This window comes from Aquarana catesbeiana, linkage group LG02 (assembly GCF_042186555.1).
Source record: "Aquarana catesbeiana isolate 2022-GZ linkage group LG02, ASM4218655v1, whole genome shotgun sequence".
NCBI lineage: Eukaryota > Metazoa > Chordata > Amphibia > Anura > Ranidae > Aquarana > Aquarana catesbeiana.
In genome coordinates, this window is record NC_133325.1 from 579714700 (window position 1) to 579733008 (window position 18309).

The 18309-nt window shown below is 43.8% G+C and overlaps 1 protein-coding gene across 1 annotated transcript in view; it reads left to right on the forward strand.

Annotated features, from left to right (window-relative positions):
- The window catches only part of DHDDS (dehydrodolichyl diphosphate synthase subunit), a 59259-nt gene that overhangs the window by 4703 nt on the left and 36247 nt on the right, over window positions 1–18309 (forward strand). Inside the window, exons 2-4 of the mRNA XM_073616147.1 lie at window positions 2338–2412; window positions 3801–3917; window positions 7483–7625. Of these exons, the coding sequence (XP_073472248.1) occupies window positions 2350–2412; window positions 3801–3917; window positions 7483–7625 (323 nt within the window). The 5' untranslated portion in view covers window positions 2338–2349. The remainder of the gene's footprint in view (window positions 1–2337; window positions 2413–3800; window positions 3918–7482; window positions 7626–18309) is intronic.

Consider the following 18309-nt stretch of genomic DNA (forward strand, 5'->3'; position numbering starts at 1 on the left):
TGTTATCGTTCATCAGATTTAACACTCTGTTTGTTACGGTTATGTTGGGGTGGTGCTTCTAAAATAAATCATGCCACTCATTCCATTTTTCAATAATGGATTTTATGGCATCACTGCTAACCTCTTCCCTGTCTTCCTCAGTGGAATGCTCCTCAATAAGTGCCTTCTGCTGCTCACTGTGGAGTTCAGAAAGTTCTTCCGTGGTCAGCTCCTCCTTTATGTTCCTCAACAAACACCTCTATGTCTGCACTATCGACGTCCAGACCCATACTGTTGCCCATGGAGACAATCTCCTCCACTACCTCTGCATCAGACCCTTCAAAGTCACGTCGGTAACAGGCCACAGTTTCCCCCAGGCTGAGTTTAAGGTTCGGTTAGTGACAACTTCCCAGGCTTGGTTAATGCAGTGGGGAACATTAACCGCCTCAGCCCCAGAATATTTTACCCCCTTCCTGACCAGAGCACTTTTTGCGATTCGGCACTGTGTCTCTTTAACTGACAATTGCGCGGTCGTGCGACGTTGCACCCAAGCAAAATTGACGTCCTTTTTTTTTCCCACAAATAGAGATTTCTTTTGGTAGTATTTGATCACCTCTGCGGTTTTTATTTTTTGCGCTATAAACAAAAAACGAGCGACAATTTTGAAATAAACGCAATATTTTTTACTTTTCGCTATAATAAAGATCCCCCAAAAATATATAAAAAAAATTTTCCTCCGTTTAGGCCGATATGTATACTTCTACATATTTTTGGTAAAAAAAAAAAATCACAATAAGCATATATTGATTGGTTTGCGCTAAAGTTATAGCGTCTACAAAATAGGGATATTTTTATTATTTATTTTATTTATTTATTTTTTTTTACTAGTAATGGCAATCTGCCATTTTTATCGGGAGTGCGACATTATTGTGGACACTTTTGACACATTTTTGGGACCATTTATACAGCGATCAGTGCTATAAAAATGCACTGATTACTGTAAAAATGTCACTGGCAGGGAAGGGGGCGATCAAGGGGTTACTTGTGTTCCCTAGTGTGTGTTCTAACTGAAGGGGGGAGGGGACTGTGTAGGGGAGTTGACAGATCACTGTTCATACTCTGTCTCCCCTCAGAGAACCGGAAAATGATCCAGATTCTCGGTGTGTCAGCTGCGATCGTGGGAGGCCGGTGGTGATCCTGACTGCCGGGCACTCGCATCGGCTCCAAGGGAGCACGCCCCTAGTGGCCACAGGGTGAAGCGACGCAACATAACGTCGTTTCGTTCAACCGTGCCATTCTGCCGCACGGTTGAACTGTCACACGGTTTAATGTTGCTCGAGGACGTTTCTTCAGTGACATTAAAACACCTAGTGAAAAGCGCCTTTGTGTACAGCTTCTTGAAGTTGCAGATCACTTGCTGGTCCATGGGCTGCAGACGAGGTGTCGTGTTGGGGTGGAGGAACTTGACCTTTTTATGAAGTCCTACTCAGCGCAGGGAAGATGGCCGCGGCTCGTGTTTGTGAACCAAAGCGGAGTTCACGTACCAAAGCAAATTTTTGTGAACTCTTCTGTTCGCGAACTGAGTTGTTCGTGAACAGAAGTGTTCGTGAACCGAGGTATCACTGTACATATAAATATGACAGGGGGACATGTTTACTGTCTAGGGGAGGGGGTCTGATTGAGGTAGAAGGAAGTTAATAATCTTCCTTCTTCCCCCCCTCAGTTCCCCCGAGATTTACTCTTCACTCCTCAATTCATCACCTCTGAGCTGGTGAATGGGGGAGGGTGAATTCTGACACAGATCGCCAGTAAAGTGCTGAGATCGCAGCTTCGTAACCTGGCCATTTCTGCGTCAGACAACGACGGATTCTCAGTGTGCGAAGATAATCGGCAGAGAACATGTTTTCCCCCGATCATCTCTGTTTCATAAAATGTTTATGAGCTGAGATCAGCAGCAATCCTTGGGTTCACCGCTGTTCACAGTTTCACAAACGGACACCTGAAACAATTATTAAATTCGGGGCCATATGCTTATATCTACTTACTGTGAAATGAGCTAAATATAGGAAAATTTATACTTGAGCAGTTTCATAAAATAATACTGGTACCTGGTTACTTGTCATATTATTCTGAAATAAATGTATGGCCCTGTTTTTTTAAAACAGTGGGGTCAGTTTATCAATGTTTCATCCAAGATTCACTCAGCTAGTTTTCTAATTGAATCTCCTAAAACTCTTGAGTAAAGCTGGGAGAATATCTGGTAGAATGGTAGATAAATAAATTCCTGGAGCACAAGTACAATTTCAGCTGTGACATAAGGCTCTATAGGTGTACTAACTACCACATTTTGTCTTCAAGGTTTGCAACATCATGTCTTGGATTCGTGACAAGGAGCTGTCATTGATTGAAAGGCTATGTGCAAATATTTTAAAGGTAGGAAAGCATATCTAAAGTTACACTCTACAAATAACTATAAACAACACTCACAACTATGTATGCAAAAGTCCCTACGCAAGTAGAAAAACTGAGGTGATTGGCATATACACTATATTACCAAAAGGATTGGGATGCCTGCCTTTACATGAGCTTTAATGGCATCCCAGTCTTAGTCTGTAGGGTTCAATATTGAGTTGGCCCACCCTTTGCAGCTATAACAGCTTAAACTCTTCTGGGAAGGCTGTTCACAAGGTTTAGGAGTGTGTCTATGGGAATCTTTGACCATTCTTCCAGAAGCGCATTTGTGAGGTTAGGCACTGATGTTGGAAGACCTGGCTCAAAGTCTCCGCTCTATTTCATCCCAAAGGTGTTCCATCGGGTTGAGATCAGGACTCTGTGCAGGCCAGTCAAGTTCCTCAACCCCAAACTTCCTCATCCATGTCTTTGTGGTCCTTGCTTTGTGCACTGGTTCAAATCATTTGGTAGAGGGGGGGATTATGGTGTGATTTGCTTTTCAGGGGTTGGGCTTGGCCCCTTAGTTCCAGTGAAGGGAACTCTGAAGGCCTCAACATACCAAGACATTTTGGACAATTTTATGCTCCCAACTTTGTGGGAACAGTTTGGGAATGGTCCCTTCCTGTTCCAACATAACTGCACACAAAGCAAGGTCCATAAAGACATGGATGAGTGAGTTTGGAGTAGAGGAACTTGACTTGCCTGTACGGAGCCCTGACCTCAACCCAATAGAACACCTTTGGGATGAATTAAAGCAGAGACTGCGAGCCAGGCCTTCTTGTCCAACATCAGTGCCTGACCTCACAAAATGCGCTTCTGGAAGAATGGTCAAACATTCCCATAGACACACTCCTAAACCCTGTGGACAGCCTTCCCAGAAGAGTTGAAGCTGTTATAGCTGCAAAGGGTGGACCAACTCAATATTGAACCCTAAGGACTAAGACTGGGATGCCATTAACCATCATGTGCGTGTAAAGGCAGATGTCCCAATACTTTTTGTAATATAGTGTAAATCTTTGCTATGCAGTGTATTGACCTGCTGATACATGGCGCAGATACAGTTTATAGCTTTCGTCTATGAGGTTACTAAGTGGAAAAATTTGCTCCTCACATTACCACCTACATATTAAATGCATACGTATTGTTGCCTGAAACCTTTACATATCCATACATGAATGCTATGAAAAATAAAACATACATAAACCAACTAGTCATTTGGTGTTGCTTTAATACAGCAGTTACACCTAAATCCTGCCAGTATAGATTGGCTTATGTACTACATTTGTTGTTAATGCATAATTTCATTGTTAATTTGTAAAGGGTAATATATATATATATAACTTTGTATTGTTCTCTATTTTTTCCAATAGGCTGGTCCGATGCCTAAGCATGTTGCATTTATAATGGATGGAAATCGCAGATATGCACAAAAATGCCATGTGGAGAGACAAGAGGGGCATTCTCAGGGGTTTGAAAAGCTTGCAGAGGTTAGATATGTATTTGGCCATTAATTATTGGCAAGTGACATATTTCCTAATATCCTTTAATTTTTGTTTGATATTTTAGAAGTGTGTGGTCAGAGAAATCATCTAATGTCATGTTAATAAATAAATGCTAAAATGGAAGTCTACTATTTGAACAGGGGTCTCTCTGTGCCCAAACATCAAAGAGCCTCTGCCTCACAATGTCCATTTGCCAACAGTATCACTGTGCTTTTTAAAATGCTTAGTGTTGGACTGAAGTCCAGCAACAAAAACAGAAAATGGTTCCCACAGGGAATAATTGTGTTTTAGGTTGCAACCTAGTAGCATAATTTGCTGCCAGTGTTGCAGGGGAAATTTGTCGTTTTAGATCTATGTTCTGGGAAACCTCAGCACATGCAGGATGGAGAACATCTATGTGTTGCTAATATGAAAGGTCATATGCTCTGGATTTTGCAGTCTTTCAGATTTTTTTTTTTTTTATGTATTTAAACCTTAGCAGCACTACCCCCCCCCCCCCCCCAAAAAAAAAGGAACCTGCTCCTTTAAAGCATGTTATGACACAGTGCTTGTCCTGTGTCATTTGGCCCCCTGTGACACCTAAAAAAAACCTGGCTGATTCTGCCAGTTTCTCCCCACCCCTCTGTAAACTCGCCACCGTGTATCATGGCTGCTGAGCCATGACATCGTGGTTAGTTTACGTGCCTCTGTCATTAGCAGTATGCTATCTGCTCTCCTCACTGCTCCTGTGTCCCCTCTCCAGTTTCTGTCTGTGTGTGAGCTGCCCCTCCTGCTGCTCTCATAGCACTAACCTGTATACACCATCAGCACTGCCTCCTATTGCAGTGTCCCCCTCTGTGAATGATTTATAAATATAAATGCTGTAAATACCTAATTTAAGAGCTGAGATTGCTATCACATGACCAGCCAGCTCTCTCCTCCTTCCCTCCAAAATGACATAAGCAGAGCAATCTCAGCCCTGCCCGCTGCATCTCTCAGAGGGGGAAAGGAGAAAGCTGGCCAGTCATGTGATCGCAATCTCCACTGTGAAATTCGTTATTTGTAACATTTATTTTTATGAATAACACACAGAGGGGGATACTACAATAGGAGGCAGTGCTGATAGTGTATACAGGTTAGAGTGGCTTAACAACCACTTTAAATATACCATTGAAACTGAGGTCTTGGCATCCCAGCTGTCCTGGATGATTGAGACCTTGGTGAATTTCGATAAAACTGGATTAACTCCTCAGAAAACCACTGACATTAATATATGAAGGCTGTTTACAAACCTCCAGGTTCCACATGCTAACCAGGGCAATAGAATCATGGCCATGCTTGATATTGAGAAAGCGTTCAACTTGGTTGATTTGAGGTATATGTGCATGGTCCTCCGGACTGTGGGATTTGGCCCTGCTTTCCTTTGTTGGCTTGATCTGTTAAACGACACTCCTCTAAGCATTTATAAAAATAGGGAACAAGCTTCATCACCACTGCTGGTGTGTGGGTGTACTAGGCATCGTAGGCAGGGTTGACCCTTGATCCCTACACCTTTTCTCCCTCAGGATGGAACCCCTAGGCTGTGGTGCTCCAATCAGATCCCCAAGTGAAAGGGCTTATGGTAAACCAATACAGGTATCTGGTGATGTGGTGAATATTATGTTCCTTCTGAATCTCCCTAAAGTCAAATTTGAAATCTGGAAGTTCTTACCTTTTGTCATTCATAGGCATGATCATTTTAATTAAGATTAAACTGCTTCACCTCTCCTTTATATCCTTAGAAATGCCCCTGTTTGGATTTCACCATCCCTCTCTAAACAGCTTGCTTCACAAATCTCCTCCTTTCCGTGGAACCACAAGCCCATTAGGCTAAGTTTTTAACCATTCTGAACAAGCCCCTTTCTTTTGGAGGATTAGCCCTACCTAATTTTTTCCAATACTTTTTAGCAGATCAGCTTTTCAACACCCATAATTGGCTTATTTATAGTCAGGATAATGCTTCAGTGGGGGTGGAGGCTGCAACTCTGGCCTCCTATTAGGCGCTCTGGTTGCTTTTATATAGAGGCTGCCGCGCTCCATACAACCTTACCCACACCATGGGAACAAAGATTAGAGTGTGAACTAGGACTCAAGTCCTTCATTTTTATTTTTATTTTCTCATTACTGGTCCCCTCATACTCTTGTGGAACAATCCTAATCTTTCCCATATGCAGCAGATCCTGGAGCTGGTCCTATGGGCATCAAGAGGGTATAAAAGTTTTGGCAAATGTATTTGCCCATAATAAACTTCTCCTGTTATCTGTGCTTAAATAGCATCATTGTCTCCCAAACTGGTATTTGTTTTGCTACATTCAACTTCACTAGGCCTGTAGTTTCCAATCTATCCACTACTAGAATTGAGTCCCTTTTACTATCTGACTCGTTGTCCAAGCATCACCCGAACATTTATAAGGTGTTGCAACATCCTACACATGTAGAGAAATGTAAAGAGACATGGTCACAAGATGTCACGATTCTGGACTCTGAGGATTGAGATGATGCTTGGGGTTATCCATTCCAAACACAGATTTTTGGGTAAAGATAGACTGATCCAATTTAAAATTGTCCACTGCTGCCATTTCACACACCTGCACGACTGGGAAAGATATCGCCTGGATGTCCCAATGTGTGCTGGAGATGTTCTTCCACATCTGCAGATTTCATATTTTCTAAACCTGTGGGGTGCTGGTTATTGGGCTACGATCCTGAAATACTGCACATCTCTGAGCTCACCAATACTAAGGTTCCCTGGATCCTGGGGTGTGTCTTCTAGACTTGGGAAAAAAAACCAATATTTTCCATACGATATTTTGATCATGTGTATGAGCCATTAAGCTGGCCATAGTGTTTGAATCTCGGCTGGTTCAGCAGGAACAGGCAGAGATTTGAGCCATGTATGGGCAAGCTAAATGTACCCCCCAAGTTGATAGATCAACTTGAGTACAACCATTCTGTTGAATTTTTTAAATGCAATTATTGCTAGCGGCTGTTCTAACCACTAGCAGTAATCACTGTGTTCTCCTGGCAGGAGCGGCTTTCCCCAACCCCCCCCCCCCATTCCCTGGAGAACACAATGGCTCCACAGAAAGCATTCCCCCATCAACACAGTGGGGGAATCAAGGGATTTTCTTTATCGTGTTTGCACGAAAATAAATTGCTCTGTCTATGGCTGGCTTTAGAATCGTAAAAATGCAAAAAAATAAGTTGGGTTTTTTTTTTTTTTTTTTTTTTTTTTAAATGATCGTTTCTCTCTTTAAGTTTTTATAGTAGTTTCTTGTATACTCAGTACTTGTGTCTAATTCATGACCTATTTGATCCTCAGAATGTCTTTTATTGAAATAGAAAGCCTGCTTCATTACAGTATACATATAATTTTATATAACACATATTTTTTAGTTGTAGAGGAGCTATCTGATTACAACTCAGATTTATGTGGCTACTTATGAGTTTTGCATTGTATTTTAGAGCGCTTGAATCATCTAGTTTTAAAAAATGATCATTACAAATCTTCTATTAATCTCCCTGTCCGTAGACACTACGTTGGTGTTTAAACCTCGGCATTTGTGAAGTCACAGTTTATGCTTTCAGCATTGAGAATTTTAAGCGTTCAAAAGAGGAAGTCGAAGGCTTGATGGAACTAGCTCGTCAGAAATTTACCCGTCTTTTGGAAGAAAGGTAAGTTTGAGGGTTGCAGAACAGTGTACGTTTATAATACCACAGATTAGTACTTTTTGTATCTATATGTGGTACAGAAGATAGATAAAGATGGGAAATAGTTTTAGGTATAGATTTAAGCAACAGTCAATTGCTTTTTTAGGTGCAAAATATTACATTCAGAAATCCTGGGGGAGGTAATTTAAACCAATTAACTGCACATATTTTTCTATTTCTGTCTCATTCTCTACATTGTGTTTTAAAGCTTTCAACTTCAAAAAGTTCTTGAAGTGTGGATGCTGTGCTAAAAAAAAGTAGCAAGCAGAGGACAAAAGAGTAGTCATTTTCAATGCTAGTGGTCTTCCTGCAGCTGATTATTACCTCATTACAGACTTATCTTGCTTTGGTCATACACTGCAAGGGTTAAATGCTCATTTAGTCTAGAGGATGGTAAAAGCAATTTTTCTTGCCCAATACAATGCTCCAGTGGTAGATTGTCCATTGCATCCTCACACCCAGTGCAGGGCTATGGACCCCTGCATTGGTCTTGATGATGTCATGACCTTAAACCACCAGAGCATAAGTGAGAAGAAGCTACAGGAGACCAGTCTAGCAGCACAGAGGATTGGATAAGAAAATCTACTATTGCAGCTGGGGTGGCTGCATATTTTTTTTTTTTTTTCAACTTTGACCTGGTCAGTAACTAATTTCCTGTCTTTCAGACAGAGCTGCTCTGCTCCATTCAACATGGGGTCCCTGAGCAGATCCTCTGCGGAATCAGAGCTAAACGGGACAGATATCAATTTTGTTTTTACATCCATGCCTGTTAAGATTGTGTCTGGCAGACATGGGTGTATCCGTGATAGCTCTGGGGGTAGCTACATGTAAACAGTCTTGTGTCCATTTACATCCAGCTACCTCCAATCTGCCACGTTTTGGGTCCAAAAAAATGAAAAAGGATGCAGTGGGTTTTTTTTTTGTTTTCTTTTCTGGACAAGGATGGACTCAGAGGTAGGGGGTGTAAACGGACACACAGCAATATGGCCATAGAGCTGCATGGAGCTTCCATTTGGGTCCACCTGAAAAATTGACAGGCGGACGTGATTGGGAATGGATTTTGTATAGAGTAGCATCAGCCCAGCATTGTCAATCTGGGGAAAGGATAATGTTAAATGCACAAGCAAATTTAGATGGACTTGATTAACACATTAGTGGATAAGTTCACCTTTGGGAACATGTTCCACCGTTTTTAGGGTGCCCTTCCTGATCTGCTGCATCTAGTGACAACAAGCAGGGGATTCCTCTGCTTGCTGTCACAAAATCATTCATTGACAGAGTTCTGTGAATGGGAAAGCACAAGTACCGACAGTCTTTGGGGCTGTTGGCTGGTAGTGATGGGTTCGGGCGTGTTCGGATCGAACCCGCCAGGAAGCCGTCACTGCACACCGCCAATCGTAGGCAGGGAGGCATTTCCCGACCGGCAGCTGCACATTCACACGCTGCCTATGATTGGCAGTGTGCAGTGCCGGCTTCCTAGCGGGTTCGATCCAAGCACACCTGAGCCCATTCTTATTGGCTTGTAGTTCTTAATGAACTACCGGGGCACTGTTGAGCGCTCTGGTAGTTAATTGTCTCTTCCGGTCAGTGTGTATCTGCCTGTCTGTACGAGGTATGAAGAGAGACACACTGACAAGTCTGCAGGAGTCCTGCATGGCACATGTGATCTGCTGATCACGGGTGCAATGCTGTCCAGGCTCCTAGTAAAAATATAAATGCAAATTTTTTTACCTGCAAAAAGATGTGCATTCATGTGAACTTATCCTTTAACCACTTCAATACAGGGCATTTTCACCCCCTTCCTTCCTAGGCCAATTTTCAGTTTTCAGCGCTGTAACATTTTGAATGATAATTGCGCAGTGATGCAACATTGTACCCAAATGGAATTTTTATCATTTTTTTCCCCCACAAATGGAGCTTTCTTTCGGTGGTATTTGATCACCTCTGTGGTTTTTATTTCTTTATCGTACATCACGGGACACAGAGCCATAGTATTAACTATATGGGTATATAGGCACCTTCAGGTGATGGACACTGGCATACCCAATACAGGAAGTTCACTCCCTATATAACCCCTCCTCCTACCAGGAGTACCTCAGTTTTTTTTCGCCAGTGTCTAAGGTGTTGGTCATAAGTGAAGATGTGCTCTGTGGAGCTCCACTGGAGGGATCCTTGCTGTATTTAAATAGCCTCCACAGACCGGATCCGTCCAAAGTGCCACTGAATCCAAGGTGGATGGTACCCGAGCCTCGTATAGGTAGAACGAGGTTTTGCCTGTAACGCCTCTCCTTGCAGGGCTGGACCCCGGGACCCAGAGCTTTGGTCATACTCGCATTACCTAACGTTTTTCCTGGCGGGGTGCTATACAGGCCCAAGGGAGTGGAACCCCGATAAAAAGGGACCCGGTCCTTGAAGGTTTGTTAACGCAGCCCGCCGTGATGGGTGAAAGTTGGATCTGTCTATCACAGCAGTATCCTGTGGCGAGGATAAGGTAAGGGAAGAAGCCTAGGAACTGTAAAAAGTCCACCTATGGTTTTTCTTCCTTGAGTAAAATGTTGTCATGCCTTAAGTCTCCACTAGAGGAAGAAAATGCACATACCTTGGTACGTTGCCTCTCAGTTCAGCTCAGTGTTCCAGCTAACAGCATGTGTGTGGTCCCGGCTAGCAGCATACAGTGGGGACGGAAAGTATTCAGACCCCCTTAAATTTTTCACTCTTTGTTATATTGCAGCCATTTGCTAAAATCATTTAAGTTCATTTTTTTCCTCATTAATGTACACACAGCACCTCATATTGACAGAAAAACACAGAATTGTTGACATTTTTGCAGATTTATTAAAATTGAAAAACTGAAATATCACGTGGTCCTAAGTATTCAGACCCTTTGCTGTGACACTCATATAGAGGTCGACCGATATGGGTTTTTCTCTGGCCGATGCCGATATTTAGAAATCGCGGTGGCCGATATATGATGCCGATTTTTTTGGGCCGATTTATTAGGCCGATTTTTTTTTTTTTTTTTTTTTCCCCTTTATCTCATAAAATCTAACAGTTAGACCCCTTTCACACTGGGGTGTTTTTTTAGGCGCTTTTGGGCTAAAAATAGCGCCTGTAAAGTGCCTGAAAAACGGCTCCCCTGCAGTCTCAGTGTGATATCCTGAGTGCTTTCACACTGAGGCGATGCGCTGGCAGGATGTTAAAAAAAAGTCCTGCAAGCAGCATCTTTGGAGCGGTGTATACCGCTGCTCCACCACTCCTAGCCATTGAAATGAATGCGCACCGCTGCCGAAGCGCCTGCAAATCGTTTCGGCAGCAGCACTTCAGGAGCGCATTTAACCCCTTCCTCGGCCGCTAGCTGGGTTATAAGCGCCCCGCTAGCAGCCGAATAGCGCCGCTAAAATGACGGTAAAGCGTCGCTAAAACTAACAGCGTTTTACCGTCAACGCATGCCCGCTCCAGTGTGAAAGCAGCCTTAAGTAATAAGTGATACAGAAAATTTTTTACATTTAAACATTTATTGAACAAAACAAACCTCCAATCAGTTCACTTGTATATAGAATTTAGATTAAAAAAAAAATAACTATACCTGTTTTTGTGTATTTAATATTTAAGATAATCAAAACTTTTGGACGAAAAAATATGGGCTAACTTTACTGCTTATTTTTTTTTTTTTTAATTAGTGTATTTTTAAAAAAAAAATTGCGTTGGAAAGACCGCTGCGCAAATACCGTGTGACATAAAATATTGCAACCACCGCTATTTTATTCCCTAGGGTCTCTGCTAAAAAATATATATATATATATAATGTTTGGGTGTTCTAAGTTATTTTCTAGCAGAAATTACAGGATTTTTACTTGTAAGCAACAAATGTCAAAAAAGATTTAGTCTTTAAATGGTTAAACTGAGAAATTCTACACACGGAGTTCAGTCTATTGATAAAAGAAGAGATACAAATGTATCTTCTTATCAGACTTGGCAGGCTGCCCAGAGGAGGAGAGAAGATAACTCCAGGAAACTTGCATTGACTTCTATTACAGAAGTCATTTGCAAGTCCCGCTGAAGTTATAATCGGCTTTTTTTATCAGCACAATCGGCCGATGCCGATTAAGTAAAAAAAGCCAAATATCGGCCGATATATCGGTCGACCTCTACACTCATATATTTAACTCAGGTGCTGTCCATTTCTTCTGATCATCCTTGAGATGGTTCTACAACTTCATTTGAGTCCAGCTGTGTTTGATTATACTGATTGGACTTGATTAGGAAAGCCACACACCTGTCTATATAAGACCTTACAGCTCACAGTGCATGTCAGAGCAAATGAGAATCATGAGGTCAAAGGAACTGCCTGAAGAGTTCAGAGACAGAATTGTGACAAGGCACAGATGTGGCCAAGGTTACAAAAAAATTTCTGCTGCACTTAAGGTTCCTAAGAGCACAGTGGCCTCCATAATCCTTAAATGGAAGACGTTTGGGACGACCAGAAGCCTTCCTCAGTTTGGCCGTCCGGCCAAACTGAGCTATCGGGGAGAAGAGCCTTGGTGAGAGAGGTAAAGAAGAACCCAAAGATCACTGTGGCTGAGCTTCAGAGATGCAGTCAGGAGATGGGAGAAAGTTGTAGAAAGTCAACCATCGCTGCAGCCCTCCACCAATCGGGGCTTTATGGCAGAGTGGCCCGACGGAAGCCTCTCCTCAGTGCAAGACACATGAAAGCCCGCATGGAGTTTGCTAAAAAACACCTGAAGGACTCCAAGATGGTGAGAAATAAGATTCTCTGGTCTGATGAGACCAAGATAGAACTTTTTGGCCTTAATTCTAAGCGGTATGTGTGGAGAAAACCAGGCACTGCTCATCACCTGTCCAATACAGTCCCAACAGTGAAGCATGGTGGTGGCAGCAGCATCATGCTGTGGGGGTGTTTTTCGGCTGCAGGGACAGGACGACTGGTTGCAATCGAGGGAAAGATGAATGCGGCCAAGTACAGGGATGTCCTGGACAAAGAGTGCTCAGGACCACAGACTGGGCCGAAGGTTTACCTTCCAACAAGACAATGATCCTAAGCATACAGCTAAAATAACAAAGGAGTGGCTTCACAACAACTCAGTGACTGTTCTTGAATGGCCCAGCCAGAGCCCTGACTTAAACCCAATTGAACATCTCTGGAGAGACCTAAAAATGGCTGTCCACCAACGTTTACCATCCAGCCTGACAGAACTGGAGAGGATCTGCAAGGAGGAATGGCAGAGGATCCCCAAATCCGGGTGTGAAAAACTTGTTGCATCTTTCCCAAAAAGACTCATGGCTGTATTAGATCAAAAGGGTGCTTCTACTAAATACTGAGCAAAGGGTCTGAATACTTCGGACCATGTGATATTTCAGTTTTTCTTTTTTAATAAATCTGCAAAAATGTCAACAGTTCTGTGTTTTTCTGTCAATATGGGGAGCTGTGTGTACATTAATGAGGAAAAAAAAAAAGGAATAAAATGATTTTAGCAAATGGCTGCGATATAACAAAGAGTGAAAAATGTAAGGAGGTCTGAATACTTTCCGTCCCCACTGTTTATCAGGGGGGATTCCTCATCCAGGAAAAGATTTGCTAATTACAGCATTTTTGGGGGGAACTAAGGGGCTTGGAGGCACAACAGTAGTTTGTACTCCCCCACCCCACCCCCTGGTGGGGGGGTGGGGTGCGGTGGCTTCCCTATGCTGACTGTGTGTTTTCCCACAGAAGCCCAGAAAGCACCTCGATGGAGCTTGATTCAGCCTCCCCAGCCTTCCCTTCCCTCTCCCTGGGTCTGCTGACTGGCAGACCCGAATGCCGTTCGCGCGTGGACTGCTGGATGGTTTAAACAAGAGGGGGGGTGATGTGATGTGCGGAGGGGGTGTGGCTTAGGCTCGGCGCTGTGTGTGGGACGTAGCGTCCACGAGAACACACGGTGCAGGCGCTGGGGACGCCGAACACAGAAAACAGACTCTCCTCAGCTAGTAGCTGGAGAATATAGCCGTCTGGACGCACAGGACACAGGAGCGGTGGGGGCACGTAAGGCGCTGCATACAGGCATTCCCAGTTAGAGGAAATACATTTTACTCAGCACCAGGCTGAACTTTATTAGCGGCATTGTATACTAGACTGTTGCTCAGCAAGTAGGTTCATTTGCTTAGTACCTCTGCTTTTGTGCTTAGGACTATGCCTCCCAAAAAAGACACCACAAAGACCTCAAAAAAGGTACCAAAAATTTCACTCCCAGGCGCTGGGAACTCCAGTTGTGCCTCCACGCTGTCCTCTTCTCCGGAAATACCAGATGTGGCAAGCCAGGGTGAGTCATTGGAACCAATTGGTGGTGCAGCTGCTTCTCACATCTCAGCCCCTGTATACGTGACTGAAGATGCCCTTTCCTCTGCCCTGTTGGGGCTAGAGGGAAGATTGATGGCTTTAATCGCATCCTCCATCCAAGGGGATAGGAAGCGTGGTAGATCCCCCTCCCCCACCTTAGACCCCTTACCAAGGGAACCGTGGGTAGAGGATGAGGTGTTACCCTCAGGCGATCAGGAGGAAAGTCAAACCGATGACTCCTCTGCAGAGGAAACAACGTGGATGAACCCTTTTCAGCCTCGCAATCTGAGAAATTGCTGGTACAATCTCTTACGGAGATGGTTCGTTCCACTTTCAAGCTACCCCTAACGGTGTCAGTTGAAAGTTCTGTTTCTTCTTTGGGTTCCTTAAAACCTTCACAGCCTTTGCATGCGTTTCCTGTCCATGCATTACTAGAACAGCTTATTTATGCTGAATGGGAACACCCGGATAAGCATTTTCTCCCTCCAAAGAGATTCACAGTACTCTATGGAGGAGAAATTCACCAAAAGATGGAATGTACAAGTAGACTGACGCTGCTATATCCAGTGTGTAAAGATTCTATTCACCAGGCGTCCCGCCTTGCGCTTGTGCTAGTACACATGTGTAGGATCCTGTGGTTAAAAAATTGGTCAGCCGAAGCACCATGCAAAAGACTCTCTTGACTGGTTTTCCTTTTCATGGGGATCGGCTATTTGGGGATGATTTGGATAAATACATCCAAAAGATTTCAAGTGGGAAAAGTACTCTTTTGCGAGTTAAGAGAAGGAATAAACGCCCTTCATTTAAGCGGACTCTTTCTCCTACGCCGGGGACATCCGCCTCTAGGCAGTGGCGACAGCCTCCTCCGTCAGAGTCTAGAGGAAAGCCTCAAGGACAGGCCCAAGCACAAAAGAATTATGGGGGCGGAAGTTTCCACCGTCTCGTTTTCTGAGGTCAAACGTTCCCAAAGATCCAGGGAAAAAGCAATCTCTGTTTCGGGCACTAGAACGATTACTGGCTCAGGGGGTGATCATACAAATCCCCACAGAAGAACAAGGTTTGGGGTTTTATTCAAACCTTTTTAAGGTACCAAAACCGAATGGAGATGTCAGACCCTTTCTAGATCTAAAGAATCTAAATCCGATCCTGAAGATCAGCTCTTTTTGCATGGAGTCGATCAGGTCGGTGGTTTCTATCCTACCAGGAAGAGAACTTCTGACGTCTATCGACATCAGGGATGCATATCTGCATGTCCCTCTATTTCCCGCTCGCCAAAGTTTTCTGCGGTTTGAGGTAGAACGCCATCATTTTGAGTTTGTAGCCTTGCCCTTCGGGCCTGCTACAGCAACCCGGGTATTTACAAAAGTTCTGGCTCCACCTTTAGCTGGGTTAAGGGCACAGGGCATAACAGTCTTGGCGTACCTAGACGATCTTTTGTTAATAAACCAGTCGGTGGCCCGTTTGGAGCAAAGCGTGCGCGTTACAACCAAATACCTGGAAAATCTGGGTTGCATTCTCAACCTAGAGAAGTCTTCCTTAAAACCGCTAAAAAGGCTGGAGTACTTGGGTCTGATCATAGACACAGCCTAGAAAAAGGTGTTCTTGCCTCAGGCAAAGATCAACTCCATAAGTGAGCTGGTGCAGATGGTCAGGTCAAAAAGAGATCCCTCCATTCGTCTTTGCATGAGGTTGTTAGCAAAGATGGTGGCTTCATTCAAAGCAGTTCCCTATGCCCAGTTCCATTCGAGACTGTTGCAGAGCAGTATCCTGTCCGCTTGGAACAAAACGGTTCAAGCTTTAGACTTGCCAATGCGGCTGTCCCCAAGGGTGTCCCAGAGCTTCAGTTGGTGGTTGGTAAACCAGAATTTGCTGAAAGGAAAAGCCTTCGGACCAGTTATCTGGAAGGTGGTAATGACAGATGCCAGCCTTTCAGGTTTTGGAGTAGGGCTAGAAAAGACAACTGTCCAGGGACAGTGGTTAAGAACCGAAAGGACCTTGCCCATCAACATCCTAGAGATTCTGGCAGTGGGTCTGGCTCTGAAGGCCTGGACATTCAGGTTATGGGGTTGTCATATCAAGATTCAATCCGACAATGCCACAGCTGTAGCTTACATCAATCATCAAGGGGGCACCAAGAGTCTTGTGGCACAGAGGGAGGTGAACCATATCCTAACTTGGGCAGAAAGAAATATTCCGTGCCTATCAGCAGTTTTCATTCCGGGAGTGGAGAATTGGCAGGCGGACTTCTTGAGCCGCCAGCAGTTGCTCTGGGGGGAATTGTCTCTTCACCCCGACGTTTTTCAGGCTGTTTGCCAGAAATGGGGCACTCCGAACGTAGATCTTCTGGCATCCAGGTTCAACATGAAGTTGGTCAACTTTATGTCCGGGACAAGGGATCCACTTGCATGCAGAACAGATGCGTTGATGACCCCGTGGCATCAGTTCTCACTGATTTATGCATTCCCCCTATTCAGTTGCTGCCTTAACTTCTATGCAGGATCAAGCTGGAAAGAAAGCCGGTAATTCTGGTAGCCCCAGCATGGCCCAGAAGGTCCTGGTATGCGGAAATCGTAAAGATGGTGGTGGAGGATCCATGGTCCCTTCCACTACGGCCAGACCTCCGGGTTTTTATGCAAGGGGTGATGCGGCTTAATCCGCCAGTCAGACCTCCTTTGAACCCTTGGGACTTGAACTTAGTTTTGTCAGTGTTACAAAAACAGCCATTTTAACCGATGCAGCATACTTCCTTAGTTCTTCTGACAAGGAAGTTGGTGTTCTTGGTTGCTATATCCACAGCAAGGAAGGTTTCGGAATTGGCTGCTCTTTCGTGTAAAGAGCCATATTTGATTATTTACGAGGACACAGTTGTGTTGCGTCCTCGTCCAAGTTTTCTGCCAAAAGTGGTCTCAGGTTTTCACCTGAACCAAGATATTGTCCTGCCATCGTTTTTTCCAAAACCATGTTCCAGGGAAGAGAAGTCACTACATTGTCTTGATGTGGCGAGAGCGGTCTATTTAAGTCTATTTAAAGGCGACTGCTCAGATCCGGAAGACTGATGTCTTATTTGTGCTGCCAGAAGGTCCTAGGAAAGGACAGGCAGAGTCAAAATCCACTGTCGCTAAGTGGATTCGGCAAGTTATAATTCAGGCTTATGGTTTAAAAGGTAAGATTCCACCTTTTCAAGGAAAAGCGCACTCTACCAGAGCAGTTCATGCTTCATGGGCAGTGCATCACCAGGCCTCCATGGCTCAGATCTGTAAGGCCGCAATTTGGTCTTCAGTACATACATTCACCAGGTTTTATCAGGTGGATGTAAGAAGGCATGAGGATATCTCCTTTGGGCGCACTGTGCTGCAGGCAACAGTATAGGTCCTCAAGTCTGGGGGGTGCCCTATGGGTTGTGTCTCCCTCCCCTCAAATAGCATTGCTATAGGATGTCCCATATAGTTAATACTATGGCTCTGTGTCAATCTTTTTGAGATTTGTGTATATTGCTTTGCTACAAAACTGAGGTACTCTTGGTAGGATGAGGGGTCATATAGGGAGTGAACTTCCTGTATTGGGTGTGCCAGTGTCCATCACCTGAAGGTGACTATATACCCATATAGTTAATACTATGGCTCTATGTCCCGTGATGTTGTAAAAATCCGATTTTTTTTTTTTGCGCTATTGAACAAAAGAAGAGCGACAAGTTTGAAAAAAAACACAATTTTTTTTTTACTTTTTGCTATAATAAATATCCCAATTTAAAAAAAAAAATAAATGTTTCCTCAGTTTAGGCCGATATGTATTTTTCTACATATTTTTGGCAAAAAAATAAGCATATATTGATTGGTTTGTGCAAAAGTTATAGCGCCTACAAAATAGGGGAGAGATGTATTTTTTATTATTATTATTTGTTTATTTATTTTTTTTTTTTACTAGTAATGGCGGTGATCTGCGATTTTGTTTTTCTTTTTGTTTTTTTTCATTACTGTGACATTGCGGCGGACAGATCGGACACTTTGGACACTATTTTGGGACCATTGACGGTTATACGGCGCTTAGTGCTATAAATATGCACTGATTACTGTATAATTGTCACCGGCAAGGAAGGAGTTAACACTAGGGGGCGATCAAGGGGTTAAGTGTGTTACCCTAGGGAGTGATTCTAACTGTAGGGGGAGGGGACTGACTGGGGAGGAGACCAATCGGTGTTCCTATATACTAGGAACACACAATCTGTCTCCTCTCCCCTGACAGGACGTGGATCTGCGTGTTTACACACACAGATCCACGGTCCTGCTCCTGTAACTAGCGATCGCCCGACGAACA